The 18,137-nt window shown below is 52.2% G+C and overlaps 1 protein-coding gene across 1 annotated transcript in view; it reads left to right on the plus strand.

Moving 5' to 3' along the window:
- Window positions 1-3,308: 3,308 nt before the first annotated feature.
- The window catches only part of LOC119399884 (ras GTPase-activating-like protein IQGAP1), a 38,251-nt gene continuing 23,422 nt past the window's right edge, over window positions 3,309-18,137 (plus strand). The window contains exons 1-5 of the mRNA XM_037666761.2: window positions 3,309-3,929; window positions 4,784-4,992; window positions 8,009-8,291; window positions 8,837-9,454; window positions 15,433-15,597. Coding sequence (XP_037522689.1) covers window positions 3,420-3,929; window positions 4,784-4,992; window positions 8,009-8,291; window positions 8,837-9,454; window positions 15,433-15,597 — 1,785 coding nt within the window. The 5' untranslated portion in view covers window positions 3,309-3,419. The remainder of the gene's footprint in view (window positions 3,930-4,783; window positions 4,993-8,008; window positions 8,292-8,836; window positions 9,455-15,432; window positions 15,598-18,137) is intronic.

An 18,137-nucleotide genomic window follows, 5' to 3' on the forward strand; every position in this document is an offset into this window, starting at 1 on the left:
CCAAGCAGCGAGGATAGCGCGGTATAGCAGACGGCTCATACATTTGTACGCGTGCTCTCACCGCAAAGTTGGCGTTGAAGCCAGGGGGGGGGGGTGCACACCAGGCCCGTGCCCCCCCCCCCCCCCCCCGAAATTTTTTTTGCCATGGCATACAGAGCACAAAATGACAATCACATCTGCCTGCCAGACCCCCACTTCTGATCAAGGAGGTGCCCCCCCCCCCCCCGAAAAACATCTCTGGCTACGCCCCTGGTTGAAGCCATAAACAGCGCTAAGGTCGCATATTGCTTGCTGCGGTTTATAGCTTTGTACGTGTTGTACTCACCCCAATGTTTATGTTGAAGCCGTAGACAGCACTTAAGGTCACATTGCTTGCTGCGGCTTATAGCTTTGTACGTGTTTTGTGCTCACCACAAAGTTCGCTTTGAAGCCATAGACGGCACGGTCACTCTGCTCGCAGCAGCGGCCGCGTTTCCTAATGGAGTGAGCTGCTCGTCGCTTCGCATAACATCCCAATTTGTTGATATCGCATTCATCATTTCGCCCTTGCGGCGAAACTGTGACTTTTTTAATCGTGAGCCATATGAGGCTTTCGTATTAATAATGACATACTCGACGCCAAAAAACACGACCCTCAGAAAACGTAATAAGCCCGACGGCCGCTTATTTTCAAGCTGTTTGTTTCTGGCAGACAGTATAATCCTCTAAGCGGCATCTTTCAAAACGCATGCGCAGAGTGCGAGTGCCCTCACTTCGCTTAGCGAAAGTAACAAACGCTTTCCAGATATCGCATTTTAAAATTTAACAAACCAGCGCCTCCTCTATTAAGATACAGGAGGCGCTGAACCAGGGGCGTAGCCAGAAATTTTTTTCGGGGGGGCGGGGGGGGGTTCAACCATTCTTTGTGTATATTCGTGCATGCGTTTGTATGTGCGTGTATATATACGCAAGCAAAATTGAAAATTTTCGGGGGGGGGGGGAGTTGAACCCCCCCCCCCCCCGGCTACGCCCCTGCGCTGAACAAACCTACTGATATTACAGAACCCTTACCTGTCTTTTTGATGAACGTGCTTTCAAGACTTGGCGGGCTACAATGTTTCTGCTTCCTTCTTTTCAGGACGCGTATCTACACAAAGCGTGGCTCTCATGCACGTGTAGTCACATATGCGCGCTTAAATCATTTCGTCACCTTGCACGCGTCGTTGCAGGAAATGGAACTAGCTACAGTGAACTACGGTGCGACAGCAGTTGCGGTCAGGCGTTCTTTACCATAGGCGTGCGTAGGGTGCTCATGCGTACAAGAGAGTGCGCAGGAGGGGAGGGGGGTGTGCCCCCCTCCTGCGCACTCCCTGCCCCCCCCCCCGCCCCCCCTGCCTCGTGGCGCACGCCTATGTTCTTTACCCATTAACGGTGTACAATTCTTTGCGCGAACACGAAAGAACAAGACATTTGAACAAGACATTTGCTGCGATGTCCGCTTTGGAAGTTGCCGCCATTACGCCGCACCAGCCAGCTGTGACGTCATCGACATTTGACTGTCTGCTCGGGTCTAGCTCGACAAAAATTGTTGTGTAATGAAAGTAATTAACTCTGCGCTTAGCTTAAAACTATGATTGTGCCACACTAGCAAAAATATAAATAATAGAGCAGTTTCGTATTGCTGACGTCACGTAGGCGACGGCGCGGTGGTTTCGGCGCTAATATTTAAATGTACTTGGTGACAAGCTCTTGCCGCGAAATAAGAAAAAAATGCCCTGTCAGTCCGAACTGATTGAATGTCTCTCTTGTTAGAGCCAGGGGCGAAGCGAGAAATTTTTTTTTCGGGGTGGGGGTTTCAACCGTACGTGTGTTCGTGCGTGCGTTTGTACGTGTGCGTGCGCACATACACATGCAAAATTGCAATATTTAGGGGGGGGGGGTTGAACCCCCCTTGGCTACGCCCCTGGTTAGAGCCCTTTATAGAGAGCCCTTCGGTACAGTGATCATATAATCACTATCACCTGCCTCACCGTAGTACACTAAACTAGAGGTTCTAGTTCACTGTAACCGTAGCGCAGAGACATGTCCGCGAGATCTCAGTGACCATCAGCTTGCGCCTGCTGAAGCTGTATTACACATGCGAATTACTTAACTACTCTAAACATTACTGAATAACGAAGGTGGAGGGGGGGGTGGGGCTTATCTCAACTCCCGTTCGTCTTAGTGATTAGCTACTAAGGTACACACAAAATGTGTGGGCACGTGGCCAGACAGGCACGTAGGCAAGGGGGGGGGGGCCGAAATTCGTCCGGCTTTCTATATTCCCGGGCAACTTTTGTTTTATTTTTGCCATGGAAATACTTTCTTTCGAACAATTAGGCCTTGCCCCCCCCCCCCTTCCCCGAAAAAAAAATCCTGGCTACGTGCCTGTGGCCAGATCAAAACGTGGTAAAAAAAATATCAACGAGACCTTGTTAAGGCAATGAATGTTATCTCAAGGAAGTTATCAACGAATTTATCTGTGTCGACGTTGAACACAGACGTGTGCGTTCAGCACGCCGCTTCTCATGCCAGGCAGCGTGGCTATCACCATCGCTATATAGAGGCCCATGTTCGTACATTTACGTGCGCGTCAAAGAACCCTAGGTGGTCGAAATTTCCGGAGCACTCCACGACGACGTCTCTCATAATCACATCGCGGTCTTGGGCCGTAAAACCCCAGCAATTATCATTATCACCATCGTCGACACAGTTCGCGCGGTCGTATACATGTTTCTTCGCTGTACCTCGAACATATGGCACGTACCCACTTAGGCCGGGGATGGTTCGCCATAACTATTGTATTACTCGATGATGCAAAATGTGTTTGCTGAACTCATGGCCATAAATTTTACCTCGTCACGTGATTCAGAAACTATCCGATAAAACGCCTTCCCAGTCACCGATCCACAATGATCATGCGCACCAGCAACAACAAAGAAAATCAGATAAACGTAACTCGCATAAAGAAGGAAGAGGGCAAAGAAGGGGGCAAACGGCGTGGAACAACGCTTGTGGTTTGTGAATGGGGGGTGTGATGTTTACCACTGCTGCCCGTTCCGCTGATCCCGACGCCACCAAATTCAAACCAGTTTGCACGCCTTCGCGAGGAACGTCGACCTTCCAGTCCGAGACGGCTAGCTTTGCTGGCCCGATGACCTGACTTCAAGCGAGGGGCACGTTAGTACTTCTACTAAAGGGCAGGAGAGACGCGTGAGTTTTTTTGTTTTTGTTTTTTTTTTAAGAGGGGCAACGCCACCAAGTTCAAACCAGGACTACACGCTTTCCGGTCCGGGACGGCTAGCTTCGCTTGTCTAGTGAGCCTGACCTCAAGCGAGGGGGCACGTCAATACTTTCACCAGAGGGCAGAGGAGACGCGTTTTTAAAAAAGAGGCGACGCCATGTCAAACGACGCCGACGACGAAGAACCACGCCCTTCTTCAGACGAGATGGACGAGAAGAGGCAGCTCCAGATGGCCTACCTGTACCTATGTCACCTGGAAGAGACGCGTCTCTGGCTGTCCTCGTGCATCGAGGAAGAGCTGCCGTCGGCGACGCGACTCGAGGAGTCCCTGAGGAACGGCGTCTACCTGGCGCGGCTGTCTCACTTCTTCGCGCCCGACGAGGTGCCGCTGCGCAAGGTCTACGACGTGGACCAGAGCGTGCACCGGGAGCGCGGCCTGTGCTTCCGTCACACGGACAACATCAACCACTGGCTGAACGCGATGCGCTCCATCGGCTTCCCCGAGTACTTCTTCCCGGACCCGTTCGACCTGTACGAGAGGAAGAACCTGCCCAAGGTCATCTACTGCCTGCACGCGCTCAGCCTGTACCTCTTCAAGCTGGGCAAGGCGCCCAGGATCGAGAAGCTGACGGGCAAGCTGCACTTCTCGGACGAAGAGGTTGAACAGGTGTGTGTGGATTGCTTTTTTCTTTTTTTACTTCTCGGTGTTGATTGGAAGCTGTATCGAACAATCACTGAAGGTCTAGCTGGTGACAAGATTGTAGTAGATTGTTTATCCGGCGAGAGAAAAAAAGCCGTGAAGTCGGCAGGGTGTTCCCTAAGAGGCATTTGCGAAGTCAAATGCGGGGGTTGAGGAATTAACCCTCCCCCCCCCACCCCCAGCATATTTATGGCGAATTCCATGGAAAGAACAGGAGTATAGGGCGTCGTGCAGGGAGGAGTGGGGGGCGGAGGGGGGCGCTTTCGGCAAACATAGCTGCTTATACTCTTCGTAGCCGTCATCGTCGCTACCCATACAAATGGGGCCAATACGGCCAACATCAGTGCTGTCAAACTTCATATGGATGCTAACATTGTCACCGCGCTCGCCGGCTGAAGCAAAAGTAAAACAAATACGGAGAATGAAACCTTTAACGGGTCACGTGGCTCTCGTCGTACTATGCCAACTCCGCTTTTCAGGCGAGAGCGCTACAAACTTCGTTTTGTTTCGTAGATTGGCCATATAGTGTCGCTTGCAGTGTGCGTTGATTAGAGTCACTGGAAAATGCGTTGATTGGCTAGTTGAGGAAATGCAGGCAAGGAAATAGGCGTGCGAAGGGTTCCTAATCAGGGGAGGGGGGCGAAGGTTCATCGCAGCGCCCCGCCCCCTGTCATTGTAGAGGCAGACTTTGACCCCCCCCCCTTTAGGTAAGAAGGGGGGGGACGGCTGCGCCCCCCCCCCCACCCCACGAAAAAAAATTTCTGGCTAAGCTCTTCCGATGAAGTGTTGCTTGACGTGCTCGTATGGCTGCATGCGGACAGGTCCGGCGTAGCCTGTTGCTCGATGCCGAAGTGACCATGCCGGCATTCAGCCTCATCGACGGCATCCTCGCCAAGGAGACGAGCGCCGACTCTTCGGCCGTGATCGCCATCAACACGGCCATCGACAAAGGCGAGGTGGACCTGCTCTTCGAGACTCTCTCGACGCCCGCCGCGCAGCTGAGGGACGTGCGACCGGAGAACATGCACAGGTATACGCCAACGCCGCCTCTTCCTTCACGGCACTTCTACCTGACACCGTGCGATGTCTATATATACAAGTACTCACAAAGGGCGTAAACTGCGCAAACTAAAGACCGCATAGGCCAGACACAAGGACCGCACTTGTCCTTGTGTCAGGTCTATGCGGTCGTTAGTTTGCGCAGTGCATTATACCTTTTGTGAAGATGAAACAACTCGCCCAACAAGTCCTTCTAAACTACATCCAAGTATATAGTGCTGATAGCTGTACTAATTAGTATGGTTGCATAATTAAAAGGGTCCTGAGCCACCCTTCGTGCTTGATGAGAAAACAGACAGCGGAAAGCAGACACTGCTGTGAACAGCTCAGCCAAATCTTGCAGTCGTACGCGTCAAGGAGCGTTTACAAGCGGAGCGCGAAGTCGCCACTTTCTCAAGCGCACTCGCTTCATGCAGAGGGCCTGTACGCTCTCTTCGGAGGGCTGTCATACCACAGATTTTTCGTTATACAGCAGCTAGATTGATGCTATCAGCCGATAGCTGACGTAAACGGCGTTTGGATCAGATGCGCCAATTGCCACGAGGTACCGCCACGGGGCAGTCACCGCGCTCTATAGTGCGCTGAAATTACACAGTACCAGTGGACAGTCAGGGAGGGGGGGAGATGACCCCCCCTCCCGAAATTTTCCAATTTTGCATGTGTGTATATACACGCACACATGTGTATATACGCGAAACGCTACTACGCAGTGTTGGCACTGCGTGCACAGGAATAACGCTGGTAGAGAGCGATCGATCGCGTTTTGTGACGCGCCCTCAGGATCATGACGTGTGCATGACGTAGCTTCTTCGCCCCCTTGTCATCCCTCCCTCTGTAGCTTCCAGCTGGCTCGTCGGTACGAAAGAGGGAAAGCTGCAACTCTGCTCGCAGTTGGCGGATTCGAGAAAAATTTTGGGGCGGTAGATTCGTGAGGCAATTAATAAACTCCGACACTGAGGTTAATAGACGATTATTTGAAAAAGTGGTTCAAGACTCCTGTTGGTTGGGAGGCGGCCACGCCGCTCCAGCAGTAAACGAGACAGTCGGACCATGCCAACAGAAAAACAGCGCAGGTTTTATTCACACTCGTGAATATATATAGGAAACTAAAGGGGAGAGGGAAGGGGGATAAAGATTGCGCACATGCGCACTTGAGAGCTTGGGCCGCGTCGTTCAGTGGGTTAACGCATTTCTTCCCTCTTAGTAGCCAAAACGCACGACCGGTTTCTTGGCTCGTGTGGAGCGCCGTAGTACGTGTGGTTGCGATTCTGGGGTACTCTGGGAGGTAGTCGGCGCCGTTGTTTCTAGTCGTACCGGCCCCGGGGAACCCGTTGTAGAGGGCCTCGACATGTCTTCGGCTGCTGGCGTTTCATCTGTGCTCCGCTTACGAACTTGATCCACGTGGCGGCGGACAAGCCCATCCACAGTCTTTACCTCCAGGAGGCGAGTGCCACGCGTAGCCTCCACTGTGCCTGGAGACCACTTGTCGCCGGCGCCGTAATTTCGCACGTACACGTAGTCTCCCGGTGCGAAATTCCAGCCTGGGTCACTCGTAGCTTTGGCAGGATAGACTCTGGAAGGAAAAGACATCTCCATTCTTGTGCGCAGACGATAGCCTAATAGCCTCTCTGAGGGCGAAAGACCCTCCTGGTGTGGTGCGTTCCGATAATTGCACAATACACGTGCCAGTGATGTGATGAGGCAAGTGCCTCCCATCTTCTTCAAGCCGTCTTTGATAGTGCGCACGGCTCTCTCTGCTAGTCCATTACTCTGGGGGTGATAGGGAGGTGTTCGAATATGCGCAATTCCATTGCGCTCCATGAATTGCTCGAACTCTCGTGCAGTGAATGGCGTCCCGTTATCGGAAACCACCGTGCGCGGTATACCAAAACGGCTAAATATCGTCCTGAGGGCCTCGACTGTGCTATGCGAGTTGGCCTGCGACACGGGAAGCGCCTCAATCCACTTTGTGTGCGCGTCAACGACGATGAGCAACATTTTCCCCTTTATTGGTCCCGCATAGTCCACATGTAAACGTGACCACCTTTCGTGCGTCTCGGGCCAATTTGCTGGTTCTTTTGCCTGAGGCATCGGCAACGCTTGCACACAGTTTTGGCATGTCGCCGCAATGCGCTCGATGTCTTGATCTACGCCCGGCCACCAAAATAATGATCTGGCCCTTGCCTTCATGGTGGAAACTCCTTGGTGGGCTTCATGGGTTACCGCAAGTGGGTTACCGCAACTCCCTTAAAGGTAAGAGTAAGTGAAGTGGACATCAAAGCTACTTTCAGATTTACACTGAAAAACATCGTGTGGGGGGGACGAAACAGCTTAGAAAATACTTCAGTGGGGTCGTGAACAAAACTGGCACTGTACCTCATGTATTTGCCTAAGACGACTCGAAGCCGAAAGCCATCTTCTTTTTCTTCTCAGTTGATTGTGTACATGCGTCCCTCCACCCAGTCCCGCAGCCAGCCCCCCCCCCCTCCCCCGAAATTTTGGTGAAGTAATGTTTTTACCAAAAATAATTACTGAAAATAGGTATTTTTATCAAATAGCCAAGGTTTTCAGCAAGTGCCCCCCCCCCCCCTCCCCGAAAAAAATTCCTGGCTACGGGCCTGCCCCCGCCCCCTCTCGAAAGCCTTCTGCACCCAACTTGGTTTTCCTCCGAGAGGCATAAAAAGCTTTCTGTACCTCACGTGGTTTTGCAGTGCCTCCGTGATCGGCCCACTTTTAGCGACGATGTCATGTGATGATGCCATAATGTGACGTCACGTTTATGTGACGCCATGATTGACATCATAGGATGACGTCATCACATGATTATTATTCTTTTGCATCACTCGTGTTGCCGACACCGCCGACGGCCACTTTTCGCGTTTGTTGAGGCATCTGTTGAGATACTGGGGAAGACAACGCTTCGATATATTAGACTTTGATTCTTCAGTCGAGAGCATATGCGTCTGTTCAATTTCGCGCATGCGCAGGTACCACGAGGTTCTCGAGCGCGCCAAGGCCTCCAAGCTGAGGCAGCGCTCCATGCGGCGTCTCGAAGGCGGCGAGCAGGAGTCCGAGGACATGTACGAGCGCCTTCTCAGCTTGGCCGAGGTTCAGGGCTACGTGCTCGAGACGAACGTCAACGTGCTGCTGGCGCAGATCGACGCCGCCATTGAGCGCGGCGACGTAGCGCTCTTCCGAGAGCTCCTTCTCACCAGGAAGGACCTGGGCGTCCACGACATCGTCGAGGACAACGTGCCCGCGTACTTTCAGGTGAGGAAGACACTATAGGGTTGAAGTGGAAAGTTGTGCAAGTTGGTACGGATTCATGATGTTAAACAGTGTCCCGTTCTCTTTTCAACCAGTTCCTTGCCATTTGCGCAGTATGACGATGAGGTTGAGTTCTGCAAGACTTAATGGAAAACGAAACTAGTTATTGAAGTAGAGCTGCAAGCGCGAATGTTCACCACAGCGGTGGTAAGGTAGTTTGGACGTCAGCCCTCAACGCGGTACTGGGTTCGGTTCCGGTGCCAACCTGACGCTCAGTGGTGTGGGTACGCGTATCTGGAGAAAGTGTCCTCTCCTTTCCGGTCTCCTCTTTCACTTCTCTTCACCAAATACGCTGCGCCGTGCTCCCGATGGGTGGCAGACATAGGCGTGCGAAGGGTTTTCCAGCAGTGGGGTCCAAGTTTCACCGCAGCAAGTTTCACCCCGAACTGGGACCGATTGGTTTCAGGCAGTTCATTACCAGTTAGACATTTTCGCCTGAGGTGTCATCATTCATCATCATTCTTTGTTCGTACTGTTCGACCGCGCAGGTCCTGACCAAAGTCAAGGAAGACGCCCTGGAGAACAACAACCCTTTCACGTTGTCCCGGAGCGACCTGCAGGTAGCCGTCCAGTTGGCCAACGAAAAGGTCGAAGAGGAGACGCGCCTCGAGGCGGCCATCGAGGCCATCAACATGTCCCTGGACTGTGGCTGCGCCGACGACACCCTGGAGGCCTTGCGCGACCCTTCGGCCCAGCTACCGGTCGTGTACCCGCTGGCCGCTGTGCTCTACCACAACCAGTTCGCGTTCATACGTCGCGAGGCAGGTCATAACTTGGGGCACGAGGAACTCATCGGGGGCGTCCGCATCCTCAACGCCATCGCGGAGCTCAACTTCTCCCTCAAGGCGAGCGCCAGCTTCGACTCGGCCGCCTGTCTCGAGAACCCGCACGCCCACATTGCCGACGTCAGGCCTCAATGCCACGACCGGTACGTGGCGGCGCTCAGGGCGGCCCTTCGAGACCGCGCCGACGACGACGGAGGCTTCCTGACGCACACCGAGATCCAGGACATCGTGAACGAGGTGAACGCGGCCGAGGACGGCGCGGCCGACCGCGAGGAGGCCCTGGAGAGGATCAACGACGCCGTCGCGTTGGGCACACCGCAGGTATGGGGAAACTGCAGGGGTCTAAAACTCGATATAACTAAATTGGGAGTAGAATTGATATTAGGTTTAGAAGAACAGATACTTGAAAGAGTTTGTAAGGATCCACGATGGTACTTGGAAGCGCAAAACACACAAGACACACTGGAAAGGAGAACTATAGACAAGACGAGCGCTCGTCTTATTCTGCGCTTCCAAGTACCTGCATGGAATTCGAATTGATAGTTGGGCTAGTTGGTGATAATACTTGAACATCTTGAAAACAGCGCAAAAATGACACGGACAAAAGATAGGGGGAGCCACAAACAAATTTTTATTTGAAGATACACGTACACTTAAATACTGACAACCTAGCTGTCACCCAAGTGACCACTTCACACATGACGTCAGAATTCACCACTCTGAATCCTGAAAACCAACAACAAGCAAAAATCCTAATCACTGAATAGCCGCAAAGAAGATTGCTAAGGTAGTGAACGTTCCAAGAAGCAGCATTCACTATATGTATCCACTATATGTATTCACTATGTGTATTCACTATATGTATCCAAGAAACAGCATTCACTATATGTAGCCACGAAAAGCGAGTTCCTTCGTAGGGGCAGGGAGGTGGGGAACTTATGCGTTGTGTTTTCACTATGTTTTACTCCCTTACTCTTTCTTATCTTTTTTTATAAATGCCTGACTTATTAGATTGGAAGTCCGAGATGTAAATCTTGTTACATGGCACATACGCTTCCTTCAGTCGCTCAAGACTCCAATAAACATGCACGGTGTTCTGCTTAGGTAAGTGCAACGTAATAGACATCGAGGCCGCGCATGATCAATAGATGCCAGTCATTGCTCAGCCCCAACGCTTCTGTGCATTGCAATTTCTCCCATCAGTCATCCAGACAGCTGCTTCCTCGATGACTTACACGTAACATGACTTGAGGAGTTCACTTACATCGAGATGAAATATTATCTGCAAGATTTTATCTCGGTCTAAGTCAACTCTTACAAGATAAATAATCGAGGCACCCGCCAAATTACGTGCGGGTCAGAATTGCATTAGCTTCATGTCAGTGTAGCCTTGCCGGAAAAAGAGCTGAACTTCCTTGATAAGACACCAGGCCGATAGCGACTTGAGAAGAAGCTGTGCGCAACTACGATAACTTTTTTTGTGAAGTGTTCAGTATAAATGACTGTGCAAAAGCGAAATAACCATTTTGTTGAAAGTCAGCGCTGCGTTTGTCTTCTGTGTGCCTGTTAGCCGTCGGTACCTGCGCTGTTCCCCTTCACTGTGCGTCGCATCAGCTACCAATCAAAGGATGTGAAAAGCAAAAGCTAACATTTATTTGTGTACATTCACTAAAATCTTCGAGAACACAGTAGGATACAATATTGCTCGGTGGCTGAAATGTTAACAACAGTTTGACTGGGATGAAGGCCCAGGTTCTAACACGTCAGTGTAAATAAGATATTCGAGCATCGCAGAAAGATAAAAATTAATATTTAGCATGTTTACACAGCAGTGCTTCTGCTAATATAATGAAAATTTATATGTTGCATCGAACAGCGCATACACAAAAAGCAGTACCAAATAATGAAAATAAGGCAAGTAACCAGAGCAATAAAATAACACCATGCAGTTAACTATAGATCACAATATAGCTTTGAAAGAGCAATCTCACAGCATCATAGATCGCTAACACCACTAAGTAAGGTTCATATCAATTCCAAGTTTCCTCAATACGCGCTAGATTACAACAAAGTTAAAACACCCTTCTTGCGCCGCTTGGTGGTGCAAAGCGTTGGAAATGGGAAAATAATAACAAAAAGCTATGTAGCAAAAGAATAACAAAAATAAAGAGATGATACATTTGTAAAACTAGATCACGCATAGGCATGTCAGTCATTTCACATCTGGCAATAGAGTACACCAGCTTTCGTAAACGCAAATGTGAGCTCTCCGACTATATATACGTCGGTTACTGTGCGCAGCATCGAACTTGTCAACAACACGCTGAAGATTTATCTTTAAGAGATCGCTCGACCGCAAGCACAGCTAGGTCGCTCAGACGGTTCTTGGTCATCTTGCTGCGAAGATAAGTCTTCAGTCTTCGAAGGCATTAATGTGCGCTCGCAAGATGCCGGTATCGTCACAGCGATAACACCTAGCTTGTGCAGTTCGTGGAAGGCTAGCTTATAATCTCCCAAGAGAGTCACCAATTAAAATTGCATCAATGTTTCTGTCTTGCACTTCGATCCTTTCGGCTTCGATGCGCTGAAGCTTTATTACCAGCTTGCGCTCAACTTCAACGCTGTCGATGTCGCATGCATATATAGTGCTCAGCGAAAGGCTCAATTGAGTAAGGTGATGTGCATAAAGTTCTCACTCTGGGGGTGGAGGGCGCTGAGTACATCATTATTCTCCGTGAACCGCCCAGTCAGTTCCGCAATGAGGTGGTCCAAAACGGGTAGAAAAACATTGACTCTGAATGCTTCCTTCGAATCTGGAGACTCTTCAACGGGCTGTCCTTCACTCAATACAAACTGCTCTAAATGGAGCGGAAGGCGCTTCGTTCTCTGCTTTCCCCTTTGGGGCACCCCGTTCTCCTCGGAAATACTGCAGGTTCCCGCCCACACAGTGTCAAATGCGCTCTGCGAATTTCTCATTTCGGAGAACTCGTCAATGACTGTGCATGTCATGATGCATGCCTGACTATGCAGTCTCTACTTTGCAGTAGGTCCGAAAGAACCTTAAGGCGGCCAATACATTGGTAAATAGGCTTAAATGGAAGAGAAACGAGAAGTTCATTTGCTCAAGCAGACCCCCTAGCTTCCGTTGCCCGCCTGATGTTTGTAGCGATGACTTCGGCGAGACATATATTGCAGGAAAGCTTTTCATTGCAGCTCTGCAAGCCGCTATCTGGCAGGCCCATCGTGTATCGCTGAGACGCTGCAGCTCTGTCACTGACAAAGACAACCTTTTTTGCACATCTACGTACATGGAGTGAACGGCAGATCCACTTAGGAAGACATAGAGGCATTCCAAAAGAGAGAAAAAAATCCCTCACCGGTTTTATCACCTTGCAGACTGCCACGATGACAAGGTTGAGGCTGTGGTCAATGTACGTACACTGCCTGCGGCACTTCCTGCCCGAACAGCGCCTGGACGACCTTTGAGGTACCGCTCATGACACTCGCACCATCATATGTTTGACCAATGCAAAGCCGAGGATGAATGCCGCAGCGATTCAACGTTTCCTTTACGTAGCTCAGGAGCGACCTTGCATCCACTTGCTCAGCGTTGCGGAATCCAGGGAACCGCTCACTGACGTAGTACCTTATACTACAACTGATAACTGTTCCGTCTTGCTTAGGTCATGGTTTCATCGACGATAAGTGCGAAGCACTGGGAGCTTTTCATCTCTTCCTTTTATACTTGTTAATGTGATGTGGCTGAAAATTTCGAGGATCTGGTCTTGTATCGAATGATGAAAATACTTCGCGTTCGCTGCTCCACCCTTCAATTTCTTTCCTACAATTTCGTCATATTTAGCAAACAAGTTCAAGAGCTCAACGAAGTTTTTTCACTTGTGGCACCTTCATCGTGGCCCCTCTGAGCGATTCCTTGTACGGCAGTAAATCGCAATATATCTGCAACTCTTGCTAAATAGAGGCGATTTTCCTGCACCTCCCTGGAGTACGCGTCGCTGAGATGAGTTGTAACTGACTTGCTTTGCCCTCCCGACTTCATCTGCGTGTAGGAAATCCACGATGCCTGGTAATTAAGCCTTATGCGCGAGTGGGGTTTCGTGATTTCTGAAGCCAGCGTCTTCTTCTAGGGCTTTTTTCCAATTACTGTATCCACCATTGACAAATGCAGATTTCTCATTGGCGCCTGCAGTTGAAAACATTCTGCAAGGGTAACAGAAAGCTGCGTCAGCCGGCGCGCTATAACCAAGGAAATAGGCGGCACCAGACCGAGTTGAAGCTCCTGCTCAATTTGTCGTACTTCTGAGATGGAAATGGGTTCAGTATTGGCTGTGTGGGCTATAGCTCTGCCATGAATTTCGAAATGTCTAACTGGCCTGCGTGGTCGGCATCTACAGAGGCGGTGAATTCGGTCGCTGAATCAGGTAAATTCCTTGCTGCCCACGATGAGGAAAGCTCGTCACATTCGCTGTTCATATGCATCGGCGAGGACGGGCAAGCGTCGTCAGAAGCGGTGCTGCACACAGTCTCTTCAAGTGGAATCGAAACGGAGCACTGAGCAGAATTTTCTTGTTCTTGGAGCGTCTCCGAATCTTCGTTTGTTGAAGCAGAAAGCTCGGGGGGGGGGGGGGGGGGCGCATTTTTTCGTGGCCCGCTTGCTCGAAGTCGAAAAAAATTCTGCAATACATCTTTTCTGCGACATACTGAGGCAATTAACCCAATGTCAATGTAGGGTAGACTGCACGTTGGAGTGGCGGCAAGACGGGCTGGCGTTTCCTCCTGCTTCAGAAGCATTGCTTGGGAGCGATCGAGCATGGTGTACGAAAAAATACTCCCACGGTGTAAGAAAAAAAAGTATTTGTCTTACACCGCGGGGAGCGAGCAGACGAATCGAACACCGCGGCAGTTTGTCCGCTTTGTTTATTGGGCGTGCCGCATTGGCGCCGCCGAACGACGACACACGCACCCCGCTTGCTGTGTTCTGGCTTCGGTTATGCGCCTGGAATCTCCGCGTGGCCAAGGTTCAACTCTGCCCAGTTGCCGAGCAGAGTTCGCATGAAAAAGGCATTGGAATCGGCTCCGTATATGAACATCTAAGGTTTCAAGTCCGCGCTGTTTGCTTCGCCTGTGTTCTGGTCCGCTTATGGACGACACGTGTATCCTGCGTGGTATATGCGTGCTGTCTTGGGTTACCCAGCGCTCGCGGTTATGCGACCCTAGCAGGGCGAAGCTTATTCTCTGCGGAAACGGTATGTGAGGGGAAGGTGCCTCAAAAAGAGGCTCTCGCATCCGAGGCACGAGCTTGGTGTTTCACGCAAGCAGACCGAACTGGAAAAGTGTAGACCCTTTCTAAATCTATATCAGTCGGAGCATATTTTTTTTTCTTTTTTGCGCGTGTTCGCACTGTATTTCAAGCGTTTGTTTATCACAGGCGAGATGGCAATAGCTTGTGAGAAGAAATTTCCTACAATAAACTGTTATGCCTAAAGAAGGTCGTCCTTTGTGTAAGCAGCGCTGCTGTCATGCACCTGCCTTTAAATTATGACAGAAATTTGACATTTTGTTTCATACCGCCTACCTTGGGTGAGCTTTTCGGCGCTCTTGGGGGGGGGGGGGGTTGCAATGGGTTGGCAGGCGAGAATTCTGGGGATCAGGATCAAAATATCGCGATGACGCTATAGCGTTGAGTCGGTCGCAAGTGTGTTTTACGGTCGTCTATTGATATCATATTTTCTCGCGTATAACCCGTTCAATATATACAGAAAATTCGGAAGTCGGAGTGTGGCTTATACGCGAATTACGGTGCACTTGATAGCTTCACGGTACGTCTTAACTGTTTGCAAGGAAGGCCGCTTCACGTCAATACGCGGAGAGGGGGAGAGGGAGAGCAGCGACTTTATATTGCTACATGCATACTGCCAGCCCCTTGCACCATGCGCGTGTGCGCCGGACGAAGAAAAGGAAGATCTCTCTGCTCGGGCTCTTGGCTGAACCGGTCAGCGCTGCAACCACTCCTGTAAATATATCGTGTAGATAGTCTACGGACTACAGTCTACCGAGTCGTCATTCACGTAACAATATTTTCATCAGTCTAATAGATGACGGAGTAGAGGTTATAGCCTGGACCCCTGATCATCCTCCCTAACCGCCAGCCGGGATCCCTTGGGTTCTACGCGATAAAATATGGTCATTGAAAAACACGCCCTTATTCCGAAATGCTCGTAAACGCAAGTCGCTATATAGGCACAGAAGTACGTCGTTGTTTCACGCCATTCTTACAGGCAACCATGGAAGCGCTGCTGGTGCCGTCCTTGGGCATTCAACACCTAAGCCGTGACCACGTGCTCCTGTACCAGGACCTACTGGAGGTCAAGCAGAGGTCGTTGGAGGATGAAAGGCCTTTGGGCGTTGAAGACATTCAGAGCGTCATTGACACTGCAAACCAGGTAAAGTGCACAATGTTTTTTTTTTCTTAGCATCCAACAGCACCGAAAAAAAAAAACTCATTACACGATACATTTTTCCCGGCTGCAGAATCGGTTGACAAAGCCGAGCATTATTGAAAACAAATCTGGCGATTGCATCTCGGCTTCGATGTTCCCGAGTTGAAACGCAGTGAGATCTTTTCACTATCATACCAGTGCCTAGCAACCTGCGTGGCCATAACCCAGTACCAACGCCTCCTCTAGAAAGATGCCTGCGGAGTCGCTGGCTATCCCATTGTAGCCGTCCTGCCTTCAGTTGTGGTCGCTTGTCGAGAGATGGCGCCACGTTCTCCCCTATTCTTTTCAATGGGGCTGGCGTGGTGCGACGTCGAGGGGGGTAATGTGCGCATGCGCAAATGTGTGTTGCAATTGCGGCCACCGCAAGGATCGCCAGCTACTGCCCTCATTAGAAACAGTGAAGGAGGGAAAGGGTAGGGCAGGAGGTTTTTGGCTCACGCGGCAGGCATCTTTCTAGGGAGAGTTCCGTTGGAACCACTGACGAGTGCGGACGTCTGGGCGTCACGCTAACCACGAGCACGGCCCGCGCTCACGCGCGGCGTCACCACCGTAGGATTATTCACCTCTTTGTCTGACGATGGCTACCGAAAGGGCCATCAAAGCCATGGCAAAGCTTGAGGAAGATTTGCAGCTCTTCATCGCGTCTCGGGGACTACAAGCGAGCGCAGCAGTAGAACAACAACAACAGCCGGAGCCACAACCAGCGCCAGCTAACAGCAGCAAGAAGCGGGCCAAGGGCAAGGCCAAGAGAGGAAAAAGAACATCTCTTCTCCCACCACCCGAGTCCGCAGCCGCAATCGCGGCACCCCCTATTACACGCACCGACCGGACGAAAGTCCCGACTGCGAGTGCAACAAGGAGCGACTCCCTGCCTGCCCCTATTAGCCACGAGCACGCCAAGGCGAGCGCGGCTTCGGGAACGAACAGGGAAGAAAGCCAACAGCTAGAGAAGCAAGCCGTCAACGTTATTGGCGGCTGGCTGAAGGAGAAGGCCAAGGAGGCGACTACGTCGGTTCCGATACCCTCTCAGCCGGCCCCCGCCATCGCGGCAGCTACCGCCACAAGCACCAACACGGAGGAGGCTACGGCTCCCGCAAGCGACGGTGCTGAAGAACACGCAGTCTGCCCGCCCTCCGAGACAGCCGAGGAAGAGCAGATGGACTGCACAGCAACGCGGAAGCGATCACGCGAGGCCAGCAGCGAAGACGGACCGGCAGGCCCGTCCAAGCAGGCCGTGACCGACGCTTCCCTACCTCTCACGCCCGTAAACACAACGGACGACACCAGCGCTGTGCTCACCACCGCCTCGCAAGAGACAGCGGCATGCACACTCGCAGCAGCTTCTCCATCTCACCCGGAGCAGCGCTGAAAGCACCAGCGAAAGAGCAAGCAGGGGCAGCAGCCCCGCAACTCTACAGCTGCAACAGCAGAGACCGCGACAGCACCGAGGCCTCCCTCCATCGTTGTCGACCGCCCGCACCCTCGCCCGAGCTCCCCGCCTGCCGGTGACGACTTCAAGGTCGTCATGTCCAAGGCAGCTAGTCGGAGAGCAAGGGCCATGGAGACCGCGGCCATCAACACCGACGCGGCAGTTGTGGGGACCGTACTCTTTCGGCCCTCCACTCCCGGCGGCACCTTTCGGGGAACGCCACGCCTGACGCTCGCGGCGGGTCTCGCCGGGCGGCCCGGAGTTGCGGCGGTGCGCGTTAACCACCTGCGCAACGTTGTGGCCGCTGACGCGACCACGCCCGAGTGTCTGGCCGGGCTCCTGTCCATCTCGGAGCTCCACGACATCCCCGTCACCGCCAGGGAGCCTGCCGACCGTCTATCGTGCCTCGGCTTCGTGTACGGTGTGGACGGTGACCTTGCTGACTCGGAGCTGATCAGGGCCATCGCCTCGTCTGCTCCAGTGACTGCTGCGACCAGGGAGGGCCGTTCAGTGAAGCTCCGCTTCGCGAGTGCTGTTCCCCCAGCGCAGATCTCCATCTACGGGCTGCAGCTACGTGTTCGTCACGTGAAGCCGCGCCCTATGCAGTGCCGACAGTGCGGCCGCTTCGGCCACGTCGCTGCCGCTTGCCAGCGTGCTGGCGACTGCATACGGTGCGGCCGTAAACACCCGCCTGCCGAGAGCTGCAAGCCCCACTGCATCAACTGTGGCGGAGCCCATGCAGCTGACACCCCCTCCTGCCCCCGCTGGCAGGAGGAACGTCGTGTGGCCACCCTGCTGGCCACTTCTACCACGCCGCTGTCGAGACGGGCAGTCAGAGCGGCGGTTCGCGAGGAGTTCCGCGAGGTGCGCTCCTACGCTGCCGCCTTGAAACGCTGCCCTCCTCGTAGCCCATCCAAGGACCTCGGCCAGCAGCGCACTACTACAGCGCCGCGCCGACCCCCGCAACCAGCAGTGACTTCCGCCGCGGTGGACCACCTGCCTGCTGCCTCTCCTATCACGCCTGCAGAGGATCCCAGGGACGCACTTATCGCGA

The sequence above is a fragment of the Rhipicephalus sanguineus genome, chromosome 7 (assembly GCF_013339695.2).
Source record: "Rhipicephalus sanguineus isolate Rsan-2018 chromosome 7, BIME_Rsan_1.4, whole genome shotgun sequence".
NCBI lineage: Eukaryota > Metazoa > Arthropoda > Arachnida > Ixodida > Ixodidae > Rhipicephalus > Rhipicephalus sanguineus.